The sequence below is a fragment of the Phoenix dactylifera genome, chromosome 12, assembly GCF_009389715.1.
Source record: "Phoenix dactylifera cultivar Barhee BC4 chromosome 12, palm_55x_up_171113_PBpolish2nd_filt_p, whole genome shotgun sequence".
Classification (NCBI taxonomy): domain Eukaryota; kingdom Viridiplantae; phylum Streptophyta; class Magnoliopsida; order Arecales; family Arecaceae; genus Phoenix; species Phoenix dactylifera.
The window spans coordinates 2,197,254-2,215,132 of record NC_052403.1 but is presented as its reverse complement, the minus strand read 5'-3'; the positions used below and the strand labels follow the sequence as shown (position 1 = coordinate 2,215,132).

At 38.2% G+C, this 17,879-nt stretch overlaps 1 protein-coding gene and 1 long non-coding RNA gene across 2 annotated transcripts; both read left to right on the top strand.

Moving 5' to 3' along the window:
- Nucleotides 1–158: 158 nt before the first annotated feature.
- LOC113462589 lies at nucleotides 159–7,913 on the top strand. Its single transcript, XR_003385278.2, has 2 exons — nucleotides 159–401; nucleotides 2,995–7,913. It is a non-coding gene; the product is annotated as an uncharacterized LOC113462589 (long non-coding RNA).
- Nucleotides 7,914–14,905: 6,992 nt separating this feature from the next.
- On the top strand, nucleotides 14,906–17,618 carry LOC103709921 (heavy metal-associated isoprenylated plant protein 32). Its single transcript, XM_008795457.4, has 3 exons — nucleotides 14,906–15,334; nucleotides 15,584–15,659; nucleotides 15,889–17,618. The coding sequence occupies exons 1-3, from the start codon at nucleotides 15,296–15,298 to the stop codon at nucleotides 17,193–17,195; spliced, it is 1,422 nt and encodes a 473-aa protein (XP_008793679.1). The 5' UTR covers nucleotides 14,906–15,295; the 3' UTR covers nucleotides 17,196–17,618.
- The last annotated feature ends 261 nt before the right edge of the window (nucleotides 17,619–17,879 follow it).

The following is a 17,879-nucleotide window of genomic DNA, read 5'->3' as shown; positions in this document are numbered from 1 at the left end:
GAACTATGATCCAGAATTGGGTTGAACTTGAGGCTAAGTTCCAAGGAGTTAGGCCTGGCCCAGATAAATCTAAACTATAACATGGGCCGGGACAGACCAGAGATCCGACCCAATTTAAGTCTCGATCGACAGACGGATGTGATGTCTCCGAGATCTAATCTAGCTATCTAAGATTGAACAAGGAAACGGAAAGATGGTATATGCTGTCACCCAAAGCGTCTCATCCGTCCTCGTCCCCGCCGATCATTTCGATCTCCTTTCCCACCTCCAACCTCGGAGAGAGCGTTGAAATTGATCAAGTTGGTGCCTTTTTTTCTCTCATCTTCGAATCCGATGGCGAAGCTGGAGTTCTTGAAGAGGGAAGGACTTCTTCCCGTTTTCCATGTTCGATTCTCGAAAAGGTCTCTGTCTCTTTTTTTCCTTTTTTTTTTGGTGTATCAGATAATAATTGTTATGTTTCTTTTTTTGTGTTCTATTAATTTGAGTTATATTAGTAGCCAGAATGGATTTTTCAGATCTATGATTATAAATTTACTATTTGCTGTCTATTTAATGTTTATTTTGTTGTGCGATGTGTTTTTTTTTTTTTTTTTTTGGTTGACTTGATTATTTTTTGGGGAAATAAACACGAGGCAGTCAAGTCCTGCGGCAGTTGATTGAAAGAAAGATTCATATTAGAGAGATTGGCTAGCAAGGCAAGGATTTGATTTGTGTCCTTTTCTTTCAATATGATCAGTGATAACAAAAGAGTAACATTTGAGAACTTGTTTGGTTTCTGTAGCAAAAATGTAGGTAAGATCTTATACTCTGCAGTAAAAGTGCATTCCTTTTGAGATCATGTTAAGCTGCTATAAAATAAAAAATTAAAAAAAAAATCCCCGGGAAAAGAAAAGGCTTTGTAGTTATGTGCACCCAAATTTGGTTGTTGTCATGTAAAATAGTTTCCTTGTATTATGTGATGTGCCGACATAGGTCAGAATCAAACAACTAGATGTAATCACTACAGGAATAGTAACTTTTGCCGGTGTTTTACATTAATGTCATCCAAGAAAGCAAAGAAATACGATAAGAAAGGGTAAAACTTGTCCAGTCAGATAATTTGACACAAGGACACATTTGTGAAGAAAAGATTTTAAAAATAAAATCAGCACAAAAGAACATTGAAGCGAGTTCTAGCTAAAGAAACGCGCATGAAATGCTTCTCGAGAGTGCGAGAGAGAAAAAAAAGATCAAGGAATGCTTGAAGAGGGGGAGGAGGATGGAATGATTATAGCAATTGTAAGCTAGAAAGGTGATCAAGTCATCCTTGCTGCCCAAAATTCACATAAGAGACATAAAACATGTCAATAAAGCTGATTGAAGGGCTCTAGCTGAAGTTGGCTCCTTCTTTCGTTACACAATGCTAGGGAAAGATGTTTTGACATTCTAAGACAATAGCAAGAACATTAGATTGACACATAGACATGTGATTAATTGAATTCTTCATATAATAACCTCATGTAGCCATATCAAAGGAACTAGCAAGAAGGGTTGAAGGAACTGAATGCAAAAATTAAGACAATATTGATTTGCTATCTCTCGCGACCAAATTTCAATGCTAAATGAAGATCAAGTCTGCAACATAATAATAACTTTGATAGAGTAATTTAATTTACTACGAAATAAGGTAACGATGCAATCTATAGGAATAATAGCTGAAAATATTAGGAACAGTCTGCCATCTTCTAGTCAACAGTAAACACTAAATCATAATCTGTAGGTTGTGTTCACCAAGAAATGAAAACTTTTACAGACACATGGTCCTAAGTAACAGTAAGGTTTTAGTGACTAATAGCCAACTTCGCTGTAAGAGATTCCAGGTCCTTATCTCTCATCTCAATCATTCATAAATTATCTACCAGAGAGCGTTTAAGTCTCGAAGCCTTGGTGAGATAAACATCATCAAACAGTGAAAGAATAGCGGAAAACCAACCGCCAGCGGCACCTCCAGAATATTTGAGACCAAAATCTCCATCTTGGATTCACCCCGTCGAACTATTTCAATCCGATAGGTAGGCTTCCACTTCTGCTTCGTATCTCTTCCTGTGGAGTTTAAGAGATCGATAACGATAATAGTACCACACTGTTGGCCCCATAAAATATGGATATTGCAAGAGTGAAACTTGTGAATGAATTTATATTATGAAGAGTATTTTTTTTTTTTTGATAGAATTACAAAGAATATTTGATATCCTCAAGTGCTAATTAATGTAATTAAATAAGTAGTAAAAATACATAACAAATATTATTTATTGTGGTCTAAATACGAACATATCATGTAATGACTCTCTCTCTCTCTCTCTCTCACACACACACACACAGACACACATTTGGTTGGGGCCCCTTGTTTCTTTCTAAAAATACATCTTCTGTGTTTCCGAATCAACCATGAAAATCGAGATTTTAAGCCAAAAATCTTTCACGAAACTAGCTTAATGGTATCCATATTGCTGCAATATAAACAAGACAAAAACTTTGCACCAAACTAGCCTAATGGTATCAATATTGCTGCAATATAAACATGACTAATTAAAATGAGTTAGCATTTGAATTTGATTTCTTGTTGTCAAGTTCAAGTTAGGTCTGGATCCATAATCAAAGATATAGTATCTCTAAAATGATTGCTCTTTATGAATAATTTTGTCAGACAACTTCATTTTGATGTATAACAACCTTATAAAATGAGCATTAATTCAATAAGCAAAAATATTTACGTTATCTTTTATTTAATGATTAGAACCTTTTAGTTTGTAACTTTTATCCATATGAGAAAAATTGAGTATATCATATTGACAAGTTGTAAAATGCACATGTTGCTTATTTGAAACACATATAAAAGATATATTACATAATTAATATGTGCTTATATACTAATAGATAAATGTCACTATCAATGTAAAATCTGCTCATATTGTCATCCAACCCAATGATTTGGGCTTGATTATTTTCTTACAGACTGTTTGGGATGTTGGATTGTCGAGTACTAGAACACGGAAGAGCGCATCTTGTTATTTTTCCCCCAACATGCAACCAATTAGAAAAAGAGGAGGGGGGAGATAGCATAAGATTTAGTTGATTAAATGATTTTGCAAAAGAAGTCTAAGGAATTTAAGTCTTCAGGAAGGAAAAAGGCAAGAGGGACTATGCATGGTATGATGCTTTTTCCTTGTTCTCTCATTCATATTATTCATGATTCTTGAAATTTGATTACGTCACTAAACTCATCAATCTAAGTTTCTGGGTGTATTATAATTCTCCATAATAATGAAGTGGGAACTGACACACTACTTTCAGATAGACTAAAACTTTGGTTCGGTGTTAGTTTATATTTTGAATTGAAAGTTCTGGACACCATCGCTGTTTTGTATTCTAGCTTGTTGGAAAAGAGAAATTATTGGATAGACTAGGTTCACCATAGATCTAGAATAAAATCATTCTAGGTGGTATTGCTATTATACATTAAAAAAAACTCAGATTACATAAACTTCTTACAATTTAACAACCATCTCTGCTAATATATGGACTTCTGACAATCTTTTTTTTTCTGGAGCGATGACAGAGGAGGTAAGGCACTTCCCCTAAATTTATTAACCAATGAGAGTAAAATTATTTAATCTGGACTTCTGACAATCAACGCCCATCTGTGCTAATTTCTCTGCTCTTCCAAATGAAACTAACAGGAAGTTATTATTGAGAGACATCATGATTTCTGGAGTTAGAACGAGGACGTTTCATATGACTGCTGGTAGGCTAGACCAGATCCATGCAGCTTTTGTTGCACAATGTGATCCAGCCTCTCCGCCATCTCAGGGCTCAAACGATTCACCCAATCTCCAACCTTTCCTTCTCCGTAGAAAGATGAATTTTTGAATGTCAACTTCTCCAAACTACGATCCCCACTCCTGGTAGCTCATTTTCTTGAAGCTGCACAGCCTCACCACCTCCTCCACCACGCCATCCCTCTCTTCCTCCTCCGAGAACGGGCAACCAACCAGGTCTAAATCTATAAGCCGAAAACAAATTTAATGACTAATAGCCATCTTTACTCCTGAGAGACTGGAGGTTCTTATCCCCCGCTCCAATCAATTAAAAATATTTTAATGAGGAAGAATTCTTTGGGGTTCAAACATGGTATTGAAAAGGTTCCTGGACAAATGTTCACTAATTTTATAATGTTGGTGAATGTGAGATTTGATCTCTCAGATCATCTGATACAATTGACAAAGGTTCACTAATTTTATAAACGGGCATCTTCCTAACTCTCCGTACTTTATTTGGTGAATACTGTAAATGAACATAAATCTCTTAGTAAACCTACAAAAAAAACTTTACTAACCTAGTCATATAGCACCAATATTGGTAGCATCAAATTATTTATATGTACCAAAAAAGTAAATTATTGATATCATCTTAGATTCCACAAACAAACCACGTATTTGATGGTTCAATTATATATCTATCATAAATTGGCGGACCATAAATGTGTAGGTCGATATATTTGCGTACTTAATGTCTATCTAGAAACGATATGCATCTCTATGTACGGAAATTGTTATCGAAGAAGTACCAGTACAAATCTGGCCCATATTCTAAGTTGATCCGATGATCCGGGATGGATTATTTTTTATTAATTTAGTCGAGTTATAAAGCTATTGGTTCCATTCATTGGTCTATGACTATCATTGACATCAAAAGATTTCGCACAAGCTTAACTAGGCATGCTAGAGGAATGGTAGACCTGGACCTAATCTTAGATTCACACCCAAACTCAACCCATTGAACTAACAAGAACTAAGAGTTAAGACCTTTTCGATCAGGTCACAAATGGATTACCAACAATTTGGCCTTAGCCGACCAAACTAGAATAAAATCAATGGCTGATTCCTGGTGAATGAGCCGGGTGATTCCCTTGCCCTTGACAAAAGCACAAGTTGTAACGAGTCTTTCAACTCATGATATGCTTTCTAATATACGCTATTATGAGTTGAGTGAAGGGCTTTGGTTGGGTCTAGAGAGAGTGAGTGTGATTTTCACACTGAATCATTCAATTCGAAAGGGGTTGACAGAGTTCCAACAAAATAAATAGCGAAATAGAAGTTCCGTTCCGCTCGTTGTGGCCTTGACACAGCGTTAAAGGGAGATGGGGTATAGAACCGGAATAAAGGACTAGAAGAAAGGTGTAATCCGGTGGAACACGATGAAAGCTAGATTAGAAATTCAAATATGCTTTAGATCTATGTTTTTACTTCTTGATTTTTCACAGTTGCAGAGATTAGCTTGTATGTAAAGAAATTATGAAGGATCAGATTTAAATAATGAAACCCTTGAGTCTTGTGAGATCAAAAGAATAGTATCTACCAAAAATCAATGTCTTTTGAAGCAATTTTTTTTTGCAGGGATCATAAAATAGAAACCTAAATTAACAAATCTGCTCTGGTTCTCTCTACAATGCCTTTATTTCTAGGATTTAGTAAAAACAATAAACCATAGGTGATGCTCATTTTAGTCCATGTTAATTCTTTTGAAAGCAGATACAAGTGGCACCATTCAGTGCCAGTGTTATCCACTTTCAGCAGTGAAGCCTTAACTGCCAAACAGTCAGCATTTCAAATTAAAGTTTTGATACGAACATGGTTCTTCTGCAAACACAACAGAGGAAAAGTTATTTCACATACACCATGCAGCAATAATCTGTGAAATGGATCTTGAACATATAGCACAAGTACATCTCGGTCCTCACTATCTTTGATGAATGCTCGTACCCGTTCCTTCAAAGTTAATAAAATTTAGTGCATGTATAAGCAAAGCAAGCATTCAAAAAATGTGACTGTCTTAAAAGGATGGAGAAAAAACATTAGTAGAACAGAATGCTTTGTTCAGTGCCTCTAGCTTGTTTAAATCCTGACATTACAATTGCAACAAGACTAAAGCAGCATTATTATGCAGTCTTCACCTCAAGATTGACCTTATCATCCTAACTCTCTGACCTTGCAAATATGATAGGAATTTAATGTTCTTAAGTTATAGTAATTTTATATGCCTTCAGCTTTTAAGCACAGGCGCTTTCTATGGTTAACTTGGTTGCTGATACGAAATGGTATCCCATGCCATGATATAAGTCATTATGTGATAACAATGCACAAAAGAGCAAATGTAACGTAAATAAGGCTTAGGAGACTAGAAATATAATAAAACCTTAAAAAAAAGGGCAAATATATGATCTAGAAGAAGAGAGGTGCAAGCACTTCAAATATAAGAGTAATTGGCCATATTGCTGAAAAACCCTCATGACTAAAAGATATCATAAAGGGTTTCAAAAGTAAATATGAAAGATTACAACTAGGTGAATGAATGCAAACGAAGGAAGCTTTGAAGAATATGGGAATTATTTGTCCAGAAAAAGCACTTGTTCACAGGTTTTGGGGAAATACAAGAAAGGGGGCACTAAAAGCTCCAAGGAACATATGTGCCGCGAAGACAGAGTCAGATATGTGAGGTAAAGAACTTGCATTAGTTAGACCAAAAGATGTAAAGTGGTGGACTGTTGAAGAGGAGCTGGTGGAAAAGGTGCTCAAAGTTGTATCAAATAATAGAGAAAATGATGTTACTAAAATCTAGGAATGCTGACAAAGATTAGGAAGAAAATGGGTTCTCAATAGATACCTCCAAATATCACACACTGCTGTTTTCTCAAAATGGCAAAGAAAGGGTTTTAATAGTTTGCCTGAGGGGAAACCCCTTGTATATTAATTGATTCTAAATGTGATCACTTGCAAATGTAAATTGTTTATCATAGAGAGCTATTGGCTTAGGAGAGCAGCTTGCTGCTTCAGCTACAATGCTAGATTAAGCAGCTACAGCTTAATAAAATAATAATATTCATGTCAATCGACTCTTGCATTATGATGATAGCTTCCAACTTATGCATCAAGTTGATGTTCTTTGCCTTAGTTACCAATCTCATTTTATTATTTCTATTTGATCTTCACAAATCACAATTAACTAAACACTAGTTTTGCCCCTTGGTGCAATAATAGCAGGATTGCGAAGCAAGTGGATCTTGCTTTCAACAGCATTGCATAAAGGCATAACCCCTTAGAAGTAAATTTAAAGCATTCATCTGAAAAATAGCATGGTCTAATTTTGGCCCTTCGAAGGCCGTAAAATGTTAAACAAGGAAAAAAAAATCTTCATTCATGAGAAAAAAAAGGATAGTTTTTTTCTGTCATTTTTCACAAAGACCAGATTACCTTGTATGTTGTGGATTGTGCAAAGATATATTATGGAGTCATTGGATTTGATGATCATTTGGCCCCCTAACATCCCAAAAATTCTTTGCTATTTATGGAGTCAGGCGGTCCATCAGGGCAAAAATTTTGTGGATAGATGCCCATCTACCACTTATTCTCTGCTTCCTTTCAAAAGCTCAAGGGCTAAAGGTGATTTTGGTGGGTTTTTTGGAGAGAAAAAATCCAACTTAATGTTCTATTTGGCAAGCCACTTCTATTCTCTTGCGGAAATGACCTGCTTTGGATTGAACACGACCATTATACCTTCCATCTCTTGATGGATTGCATGCACTTTATGGGAACTGAATCATTGATGCATGCATATCATTAATGGCAGGTCGATGCACATAACAGGAAATGCTCTTGTGGCAGTCATAAGGGCAGGGACATAAGTGTTTGGTGAAGTCCAAAATTGATTGTTTTTGTAAAAGATTATAACCAACTTCTCTTTCAAATGATGAGAATGAACTGTAGAGAAATGGCCTCAGGTGAGATCATTGAGCACTCATGTACAATTACAACAGGAATGCAAATAAGAAGCTGCTGAGACTTGAGCTTGGCAACAAGCTCATCGGTTAGAATGAACGAGCTGTTTGTCAGGTTGACCTTGGAGGCTCAGTTATTTAAACCAGACTTAACGATCCGGGTTTGATATCTTATTTGAGCTTGGCATGGATGTGCCCAATCAAATATTTTTGTCGCGCTATATCCAAGCTATTCATAGACATTTTTAGTCCATTTTTCTTGATGTTAACACCATACGTGGATAATTATCATATAGATCGATCTTCCTTCCTTTCTCTCAAAATCAAAACTAAAATCAAAATATAAAAAACCCGAATCAAATCAGAATTATGCTCGATGCGGTTTAAAGCGTATTTGGTTGCAAGCCTAGTTGTAACTTAGACAGATCATAAAATTGGAAGGCAATTTTGAACTTTCGAACTAGACCTAGAATTCTCGGCGGCATGTAGTTACATCTTGAAGTGCTGTGCGGCGATATATGATGGCCGCCATCATGAGATGGATCGGTATCGATGCAATAAATCGGTATCCTTGGGACACTCTCCCTAGGGCTGAAGATTATCTTCTAGAGAGAGAGAGAGAGAGAGAGAGAGGGGTGGAGGGCGTGACAACCATCTAGTGCGTGAGGTGAGGTTGCATGTGATTTCAATCTAATGGTTTGACCGGAACATAGGAAGGTGCGCATGGAACAAATAAAGTCGAGCAGCAGTACTACCTCAAATATAAAACAAGCCTATCTCTCGCCGTTTATTAATGGAAACCGCTCCCGAGAGCCGGCCGGTAGAAGGGGAAGGGGGAGAAACGATAAAAAGATTTATTAGTTGTGACGAGGGGGGGAGAAAGGATCCATTATTAGGAGTTAAAGAGTGTTTTGTCACCATCCGTTTCTTGGGTGCCAAATGAGCAGCGGCAAACAATAGATTCACGTGCCAAGGGATGGGAAGATTGGGAAATGCATCCTCCTCCTTTTCTTGTCTTTTTTTTTTTTTCCTGAAACAGAAGTATGGTACATAATATATATATATATATATATATATATATATATATATATATGCAACTCCGCCTCTCTTATTAAAAGATGATCTCCAGAGTGGTTGGTTACAAAGGACGCCATCCAGTCTACAGTCCTATTTATCTTCTTAAACCGACGATTTTAACCAGCAAGTCATTTTTTTTTGTGGATTGACGGGTGGACTTTTGGTAATGCATCCTTTAATATTAATCATTGTCACACCAAATGCCCTAACTAACGAAAAGCAACATTTTATTTTCTGTTACACCAGACAACACTCCTTTTTTTTCTTTTTGAATTGTCACTTTTTAATAGTTTTTCTTTGATAAAAGATAAATACTAATATAAATTTTTTATACACATTTTCTACGATGCATGCAAGATACTATCACGATTGACCGTCATCAAAAAATGAACGGTTATTAAACAAGACAGCCTATGAGCATGTACCGTATCATGTATGGCACAGCTGTTTAATAACTGTTCATTTTCTGATGATGATCATCCAAGGATGCATAGTATCTTACAGTGCATAAGTTGCACCATAGAGAATTCTGGCCGATTTTTTTTTTCTTCATTCGTTTTGTTCTATTCTTATTTAGCCTATTACAAGTGTTTCTCCCACATCAATTTAGGCTTCTTAGCTACAATCTACCACTTATCATAGCATAGATGGTGGGTGATCAAATTGGATCCAAACACAACAAGCTAACCTCTTGTGTGTGTGCGTCTGTCTGTATAAGTAAATTGATTTATATATAAGATAATACAATCCAATAAACAAGCCTAAGAAAGTTTTGATATCATGAGGTGCAATGCTGACAATGGCCTTAAGCCTCTTTTCCATTGGAGAAAACTTTCTTCTTTTAACTTGAGGAAAGTACATTGTGAATGCAAAAATAGCCACAATTTTAAAGGATTCTCAACATAATACGGTGTTATATGCTCATAAACTCTTGACATAAAATCTTATTTGGCACAATAAATCATGTCACTGAAGAACATAAATCGATCCAAGCTGTGCGAGGTAATAATGCATCTCTTTTTTTCCTCATGGAAAATCTCGGATTTTTTTTCCTCATGGAAAATCTCGGATTTTTTTTCAAAGCAAGCAATTGAACTCACTCTAAGGAGAATAAGATCAATCCTTCCAACAACATCCAATTAAGATTTTTTTTTTCCAATCACAAATGTATGATTCTTACAGAATCAATTAAAAGTTAAAATCTTTGAAAAATTGGTACTGTTGATGCAAATCCAAAAGCATAATTCCTTACCAAGTTAGCAGCGAGGGAGGAAACCTCTTACCCTTCCACGAAGAATATCAAGAAGCATCACCTTTTTTTTTTTTTGCGCTAATTTCATACCACACGAGTATCGGTACATTTAATAAAGTCAGAAAACAACTCTTCCTCTTCGGCCCACATCGTGTCTCCGAAATAGCTAGCCACGTAAGCAACCATCCAATTCACGATCTCGTTTTCTTCTCTAAATACATGCTTAGCCTAAAAGGCTATCCATTCCTCATTATTATCCAGATGTTTCGAAGCAGGGGTGAACCACCCCACCACCGCTCGGACCCTGAATCCAGAAGCATCACCTATTTGCCGACTCACTTTTCCATCCAACGTGGCAACTGATGTAGCGAACTGCACCAATTACTCTTTGCCAGGTCAGTGGAGGAAAGGAGTGGGTGACGCAGCGGCACCCCTGTGGCGTTGCTCCAAAAGAAAGTCTTCCAACGTTCAAGTTTGTCTGTCTGAGGCCTTTCTAAAGCCACGGGGAACGCGTTTTTCCCGACAACTCTGATCGAAGTGAAGGTCCTTGAACGATAGCTTGGCCTGAAGCCCACAGCACCAATACCCAATTCCAAGGCATTTTTTGGACTCCGTGTCCTCTCTCTCTCCCTTCCTTCTTTCTTTTTCTTTTCTGATCTTTTTTTTACCCTCTCCCGAGAGAGAGAGAGAGAGAGAGAGAGAGCCCGAAAAGATCTTTCTTCCGCTGTTGATCTCTTGCACTAATGTGAGACAATCACTGACACTCTGTACCTCCCATGCTTCCCTGAAGTATCCAACGGTCCAAACTCGTCCTCTCACGACTCCTAAAGGACAAGTATGGGGTGGGCCCACACTGGCCACAGACAACCCAAATTGTTTTGGACCTCCTCATGTTTCCGTTTTACCATGTAGACCCAAGTGCAAGCGAGTTTGGTGGGCTACTTGCACAAGCTTTTGCTTTAGGATTCGTTTGGTTCACCGTAAAAATATTTTCTATTAAATTATTTTTTAAAAATTGATGTCTAGGTATATAATATCAAAAAAACTATTTTTTTATACTTTTGATTATCATAAAAAAGCATCTGTTTTTCTAAAAAAAATATAAAATATTTATTATACTCTCTCTTTTTTAAAATTTTTTTTAACCAATTATGAGGTTTTGTTGACCCCACTTTCTCCTCTACTTTTTTTTTTTTCATGGACCAAACGCGTCATTGGTTGCATGAGCTTATGGGAAGCAGGACAAATACGCAAAGGCTGGTAACGTATGTTTCAGTTATTAATTCCGTAACGTTTCTTCTAAAGCTAATGGTTGCCATTCCCTTTGTGGACCTTTAGAAGGTGCGATGCTTGAGTTCTTTAGGGAAGGAGGAAAAGGACTCACGACGCATTGAAGGGGATGCACGGTCCACGTGGTAGGGTGAAACCATAGACCATAAGGAGTAGGGAATTGTAGCGGTCTATATAAGGTAGTGCACGCAATCTAGCTAATGGTGTCGACAAGAGCTCGCTCACTAGCTGAGGTGAAATAATTTAGGTGGATTCCGTGAGCAACAGCATGGATTTAGAATTCCGGTAATTAGATCAAGGAGTGCATGTCCACAAGAGAGGTATGGTTGAGAATAATTAGTTTACTGTTCATAATTACTAACATGTCAGTTTCCAAGAATGTCTGGATCTAGCACAAAACATATTAGGGGAATTTAATGCTTAGCTTCATGATTGATTGCTTTAACAACTAGGGTTCAACTATGTTTGTTCAACTTTCGATCTTTCGATTTGATTGTACTCACAATCATGACTTAATTTGATGGGCATTTATTTTTTATCATATGACTATGAACTACATTGCCCGATATTTTTAAATTATGTTACTGCTACTATTGATTTTAGTGGTTATAGTAAATCCAAATTTAGGTAGTCTACGAGGTCAATCGAAACCTAACAGAAAAAAAAAGTCGAGCCACAAAACCCTAAGTTGGCGCTAAAGCTATACAAGATGTTAAAAAAGAAAAGAAAAAAAAAGAGAAAATGCTAGGATGATGCGGGTACATGTGATCCAACCGAGCTTATTTAAATTTATAGGGTATGCTTGATGATAACTTTTTGCCGGAGTTCTCTCTGTCACAAGAATAATAGAATGATTTAACATTTGATTGAGATATTCTTTTTTTAGTGATACGAATTTTGGAAGGACATAATCTTGTCCTAGCTAAAACTTATTTTTAGATGTTTCATTTTGTAAGATCATAATAACAAATAAGAAGGGTGTTGGCTTAGCCTTCTCCATTAAGACATCAAACACCTTGCTTATGACCATAAAGAATCTCCACTAGATTTGCAACACCAGTATGGAACTCTTGAACAATATCCAAGAACTTCACCCTAAAATTACTCTTATCATGTGGCGAACACTTTCAAGTAGGGGAGGCAATAACTTTCTCTTTTGCGCCCAAAGTTTCCTAAATACAAAAGAGTGAGGCCCCATGCTCTCAAAGGAAAATGATGGGCAGTAAACTAGTGATCAATTTCTCTGCAATAAGTGGTGCACAACCATAGATTTTAAAAATGGATCGACTCAAGCTTTAGAGGACAGAGCATGCTTAAATTATGCCTATTTGTACTACTCATATTTGTTTCTAGAAAAAGTTATTCCTCCTTCACTGTGGCAATCTATTACCATAGAAACCCAATTAACAAAGAGAGGATATTGAGTTCTCCATGTTTCAAAAGGGCCTCTCCAATGGATGCATCATGATATTAAAACAATCCTTAATAAAAAAAGCAAGGAGAAAAAATTAGTTATTTTCTTTTGTTCATTGTTTTGCAAGTAAAATTGAATACATGAGAAGGAATATGCCATGTATGCTGAAAAATTAATTTAGTTCGTGTCTGTTAAATAGGAGTGTCTGAAAGCCAAAAGAATTCAACCATTCCTTTCTGCCTCATTAACTTTTTATTCCCTTTTCAGGATTATAAAATTTTCTAGCAAATTAAGCAAATCAGGAAAAATCAAATTTCCCTTTTCAGATGGAAAGGAATTTTGTTTTCTTTTTCCTTGTCTATGCCTTACCTTGCTGCCAAACAGAATTAGTCCTTCTCTGTGAAAGCTTTCAAAACTCTTTAATAGAGACAAGTACTTAAGAAACCATACTAGAGTGGGATAAATAATTTTCCACCATGTCCATAGTGTATGCAAGAGAAAGAAACGTGATTGAGGGAAGTGTAGTCGTAAAAGTTACTCAACATTATTATAATTATTATTATTATTATTATCATTTTGTTGAGAACTTTACCAGAAGATAATTATAACAGAAGTATCGCTATTTTTCTCAGTACTTATCTCAGAGTTAAAGCAAGGGTGCTCATCATAGTTTGAGCAGTAACCATGCATGATGTGACACATTAATTATCTTAGGCATCCAAGAGTCCACTTGCGTGTGTGAGATAATGAAGACACTGCTTTATATATATATAAAAAAGAAGCACATAATTAAGAGACTACACGGGCGTTACAGGGTTTCTTCTCAAACCTCTTATCTCCTGAACAGAGGTACGAAGAGACATTGAAATCATACTTCGCCACCATACGTATCACCTCAAACTTAATAATTTATATTGTGGCTCCACCACCCTGCACGCCCAAATCTGGTCCCAAGATTTCACCCACTTCTAAGTTACTTCTTCTTGATACAAAGATTTCCTAGTCGAAAATTCTACATCTTAGATTGTCTTTTGCTAGCAAAATTACCTTCTTGTCATTAATAATCGATTCATGTATATTCAACTTTATCACTTCTTTGAGTTTCTCTTTATTTAGGAGAAAAAAAAAAAAAGGAGGAAAGATAAGTAGAACCGCTTAATGAAAGATAAGTAAGAAGAAAATGACGGATTCATCATTCAATCTTGCCTTCATCGAACTGCAAAATAATAATAATAACAATAATAAAAGTTTATGAAACCATATTAGGACTATTGTGTATAATGTGCAAGATAAAAGCTGTATATTGATAGATCTAAGTAGCTAGGCAAATAATCTGATCTTAATTATGAAATATTGAGTAGGACAAGTTCAGTGCGACAAACCGAGCATGGGAATCCCATGGACCACGGCTTATTTGCCATTTTCACAAGCATGATGAGATCGACTTGCAACATGCCAATAAAGAGCAACTATGTAGGGGATTCTGCTATCTAAGTATGCACCTCTAAAACATAAGTTCCTTTCAACAAATAATTTGTTGGTTGATCACAAGGGCTGGCTCTTAGTTGTATTTTTGGTGTACTTGTCTTTGGATGCCCCATTCCATCAGATAAACACATGCAAAATGACCCACCTTGCAAGTGTTGGTTCTATTACTAAGAAAGCAACCCCCTAACCATCTCCAAGATCTATCAAAACGCCTCATCCGGATCCACCTGAACGGACGGTCAAGAACTACTAGAAGGAGCCGGGGGGGGGGTATGGCCGAAACAAGGCGGGTAGTTACGTAAATTTCGAATGCGACAGTGGCATAATGACACCGATTTTAATGCGGGATGCCGTTTCTCTGACACAGCCAGAAAAAAACCTCATCTTATCTTTACCACCGGTGACCTGACCCATCCCCGTGAGCCAGCTTGACATCATGGGAGTACCAACCCGATTGATGAGTGATGACTAAAGGAAAATCCAAGGGAAATTTATTAACTAAAAAGCACTGCTAAAACATAAAGAAAAATAAATAAAAATTAGAAAAGAGGCTAAATAAAGGCTGAAAGAGAGAAGGCCATAGCTGGCTGTCTCTCTTTCTCCATATGGAAATGGTCCTTTCCCTCTCCTCCTCCTCCTCCTTCTCCTCCTCCTCCTCACTGTCATTCTCTTTCTCTCTCTAAAGGGAGGAGGCTAGAAAAACCAAGGCTTGGGCATAGTGTCCTTTTGATGCCCACCTAAGTGCTTTAAAATCTTCTTGATATAAGGCATTTCTACTTAGTGCTGTGTGTTTTTCTTTTGGGCTTTGGAAAGCTGCCAAGAGGAAGGGATTTGGTTTGTAGGTTTTTGTTTGTTAGGCCTTGGCTTCCTTTGATTCACTTGCTCTGTGTCCCAGATCTCTGAGGAGTTGTTCTTGTTTTGAATACATTCCTGGGTTTGGTTGATCTGTTTGCTGGGGAGGATGAGTAGAGAAGATAATATCAACTTCCTCAAGATACAGGTATTCCTCTTCTTTTCCCTTTTTCACACTCTTTCTCACTTTGCTTCTTCTGAGCTCAATGGCATCACATGCTTGTTTCTTTGTTTTCATGTCCTTTTGTTCTCCATGTAATTATTTTTCCTATAATGGTGTTTCTTGCTTTTATCCTTCTTCATCTATAACTGTGTTTCATGATTGTTGTGCTTGGTATGTGTTCTTAGTTGTCTCCCCTCTTTTTTTCTTTCCCTTTGTTTCTTTCCTTACTTGCAGACATGTGTTCTCAAAGTGAACATACACTGTGATGGATGCAAGAAGAAGGTGAAGAAGCTGCTTCATAAGATTGAAGGTATTCCCACTCTTTTTTTTTTTTTTACCAAATTTTAGTTTACCCTTCCCCATTTTGAGTGCTAGTCTATGATTTACTGCTTCTGTCTAGAGTCATTAGTTCTTTTTTTTTTATGTTACTATGGTAAGGGCTTCTTGTCCAACATTCTGCACAGAATTTCTTCTTTTTTTTTCTTTCCCCTCTGTGTGCCTCTAATTCTTTATGTTTTCTTTTTCCTGTTAATTTTCAGGGGTCTACCAGACCAACATAGACGCGGAGCAGGGGAAGGTGATTGTCTCAGGCAATGTTGATCCTGCCACCCTCATAAAAAAGCTAAACAAGGCTGGCAAGCATGCAGAGTTCTGGGGCTCAAAGGGTGGAAACAACCAACATCTCAGCAACCAGCTTCAAAAGCTCCAGCTTGAGCATGGGAAAGGGCAGCAGAAAGACGATGGCAAGCAGCAGAAGGGTGGAGGATGGGGAGGAGGAGGTGGTGCCGGTGGTGGTGGTGGTGGGAAGGCCCAGAAGGGCCAGCAACCAACTCCACAGCAGCAGCTGCAACTGTTACAGCAGATGAAAGGTCTCAAAGATATGAAGCTCCCCCAGATGAAGGACCTCAAGCTCCCCTTCCAAAAGGATCAGAAACAAGTCAAGTTCAGCTTTCCTGAGGGAGATGGCGACGAAGGGAGCGACTGCGACGACGAGTTCGATGACTTTGATGATGACGATGACTTCGATGACATGGATGGCTTCGACGATGACTTCGACTATGATCCCAAGATGATGAAGCCCATGAATATTCAGCCTAACGGGAATGGGATGGCTAATGACAAGAAGGGTGGCGGTGGCGGTGGGGGCGGAGGCGGTGGCAATGGTAAGAAGTGGGGTGGTGTAGAAATTCCAGTGCAAACCAAGGCTATGGGCGGTAATAATGGCAATGGGGGAGGTAAGAAAGGCGGTGGAGGTGGTGGTAAAAATGGTGGCGGGCCCCAAGATGGTAAAAATGGAGGAGGAAACAGTAACAAGGGGGCTCCCAGTGGCAATGGCAATGGTGGGAGTAATGCTAATAATGGCAATCCAGCCATTGGAGGGAAGAAGGGAGGTGGGAAGAATGATGTTGTGGGAGGGGTCCAGCCAATGGGCAACCCCAACATGATGGGCCAGTCCTTCCAAGGCATGAATCTGGGTCAGATGGGGGGCATGCCTCGGGCCCCAATGGGCCACATGGGGAATATTCCGGCCGGCGCCGCAGTCCAGGGCCTCCCAGCCGGGGCCGCGCCGCCCGGATACTTCCAGGGAGGGATGGCGGCGCCGCCGCCGGAGATGATGGCTGCTGCCAACCCCTACCAGCAGCAGCAGTACATGGCTGCTTTGATGCAGCAGCAGAGGATGATGATGAATGGCCAAGCCGGCGCCGCCGCATACCCGCAGATGGCATATGGATATGGGAGGCCGCCGCCGCCATACGCGCCGATGGCGCCGATGCCGCCCCCTCATGGTGATTCATATACAAACTTCTTCAGTGATGAGAACCCCAATAGCTGCTCAATTATGTGAGGAAAGGAAGGAGTTTGCTTGGTTGGGTGGTGTTCCTTCCTCTGTTTCTTCTCTCTTTAGGTTCCTTTCAAGTGATGGAGGGTGTCAAGAGGTAGACCAGAGAGTCTGCTGGATATACATGAGAAACTTGGGTTCCTTAGTTTCCCTTTTCTGCTGTTAATTTCCTTTTCATCTTCTTTAAAGAACTTTTTGCTTGATGTTGAAGTTAGGTATAGGTGTATTTATAGATCTATATGAGGTTTATATTGAAGCTTTTAGGGAGTTGGAGAGTTGGTTTATCTTGTGGGCTCTATAAGATGTGAAAGGAAAAAAGGCGAATGTTATGGTGGGAGCTAGAGCTCTAGCTTTCATGGATGTATTGATATGTGTTTATAAAGTTTAAAAATGATGATGATAATAATAATGAAAGCATGGTCCATCTAATGATGTGTGAATTTTTTTGTGGTGATTTATATTTTTCCTAGCCTCCAATCCCTTTGGCCTCCAACTGTTGCTATCGGCGCTTTCACACTTCAGCTGGGGAGCAGGTTGTTGTGACGCATTGGTGATGTTCTCTGTGTTGGATTAAAGCGAGGGGGATTGGTTGTGTGCTCATGGCTGCCATGATGAGTGATAATGAAACAATATTAAAGTTGCCATTCGCTTTACCAAAAGGAGTTGAGAATGTCTCTAGTGCAAAAGTAG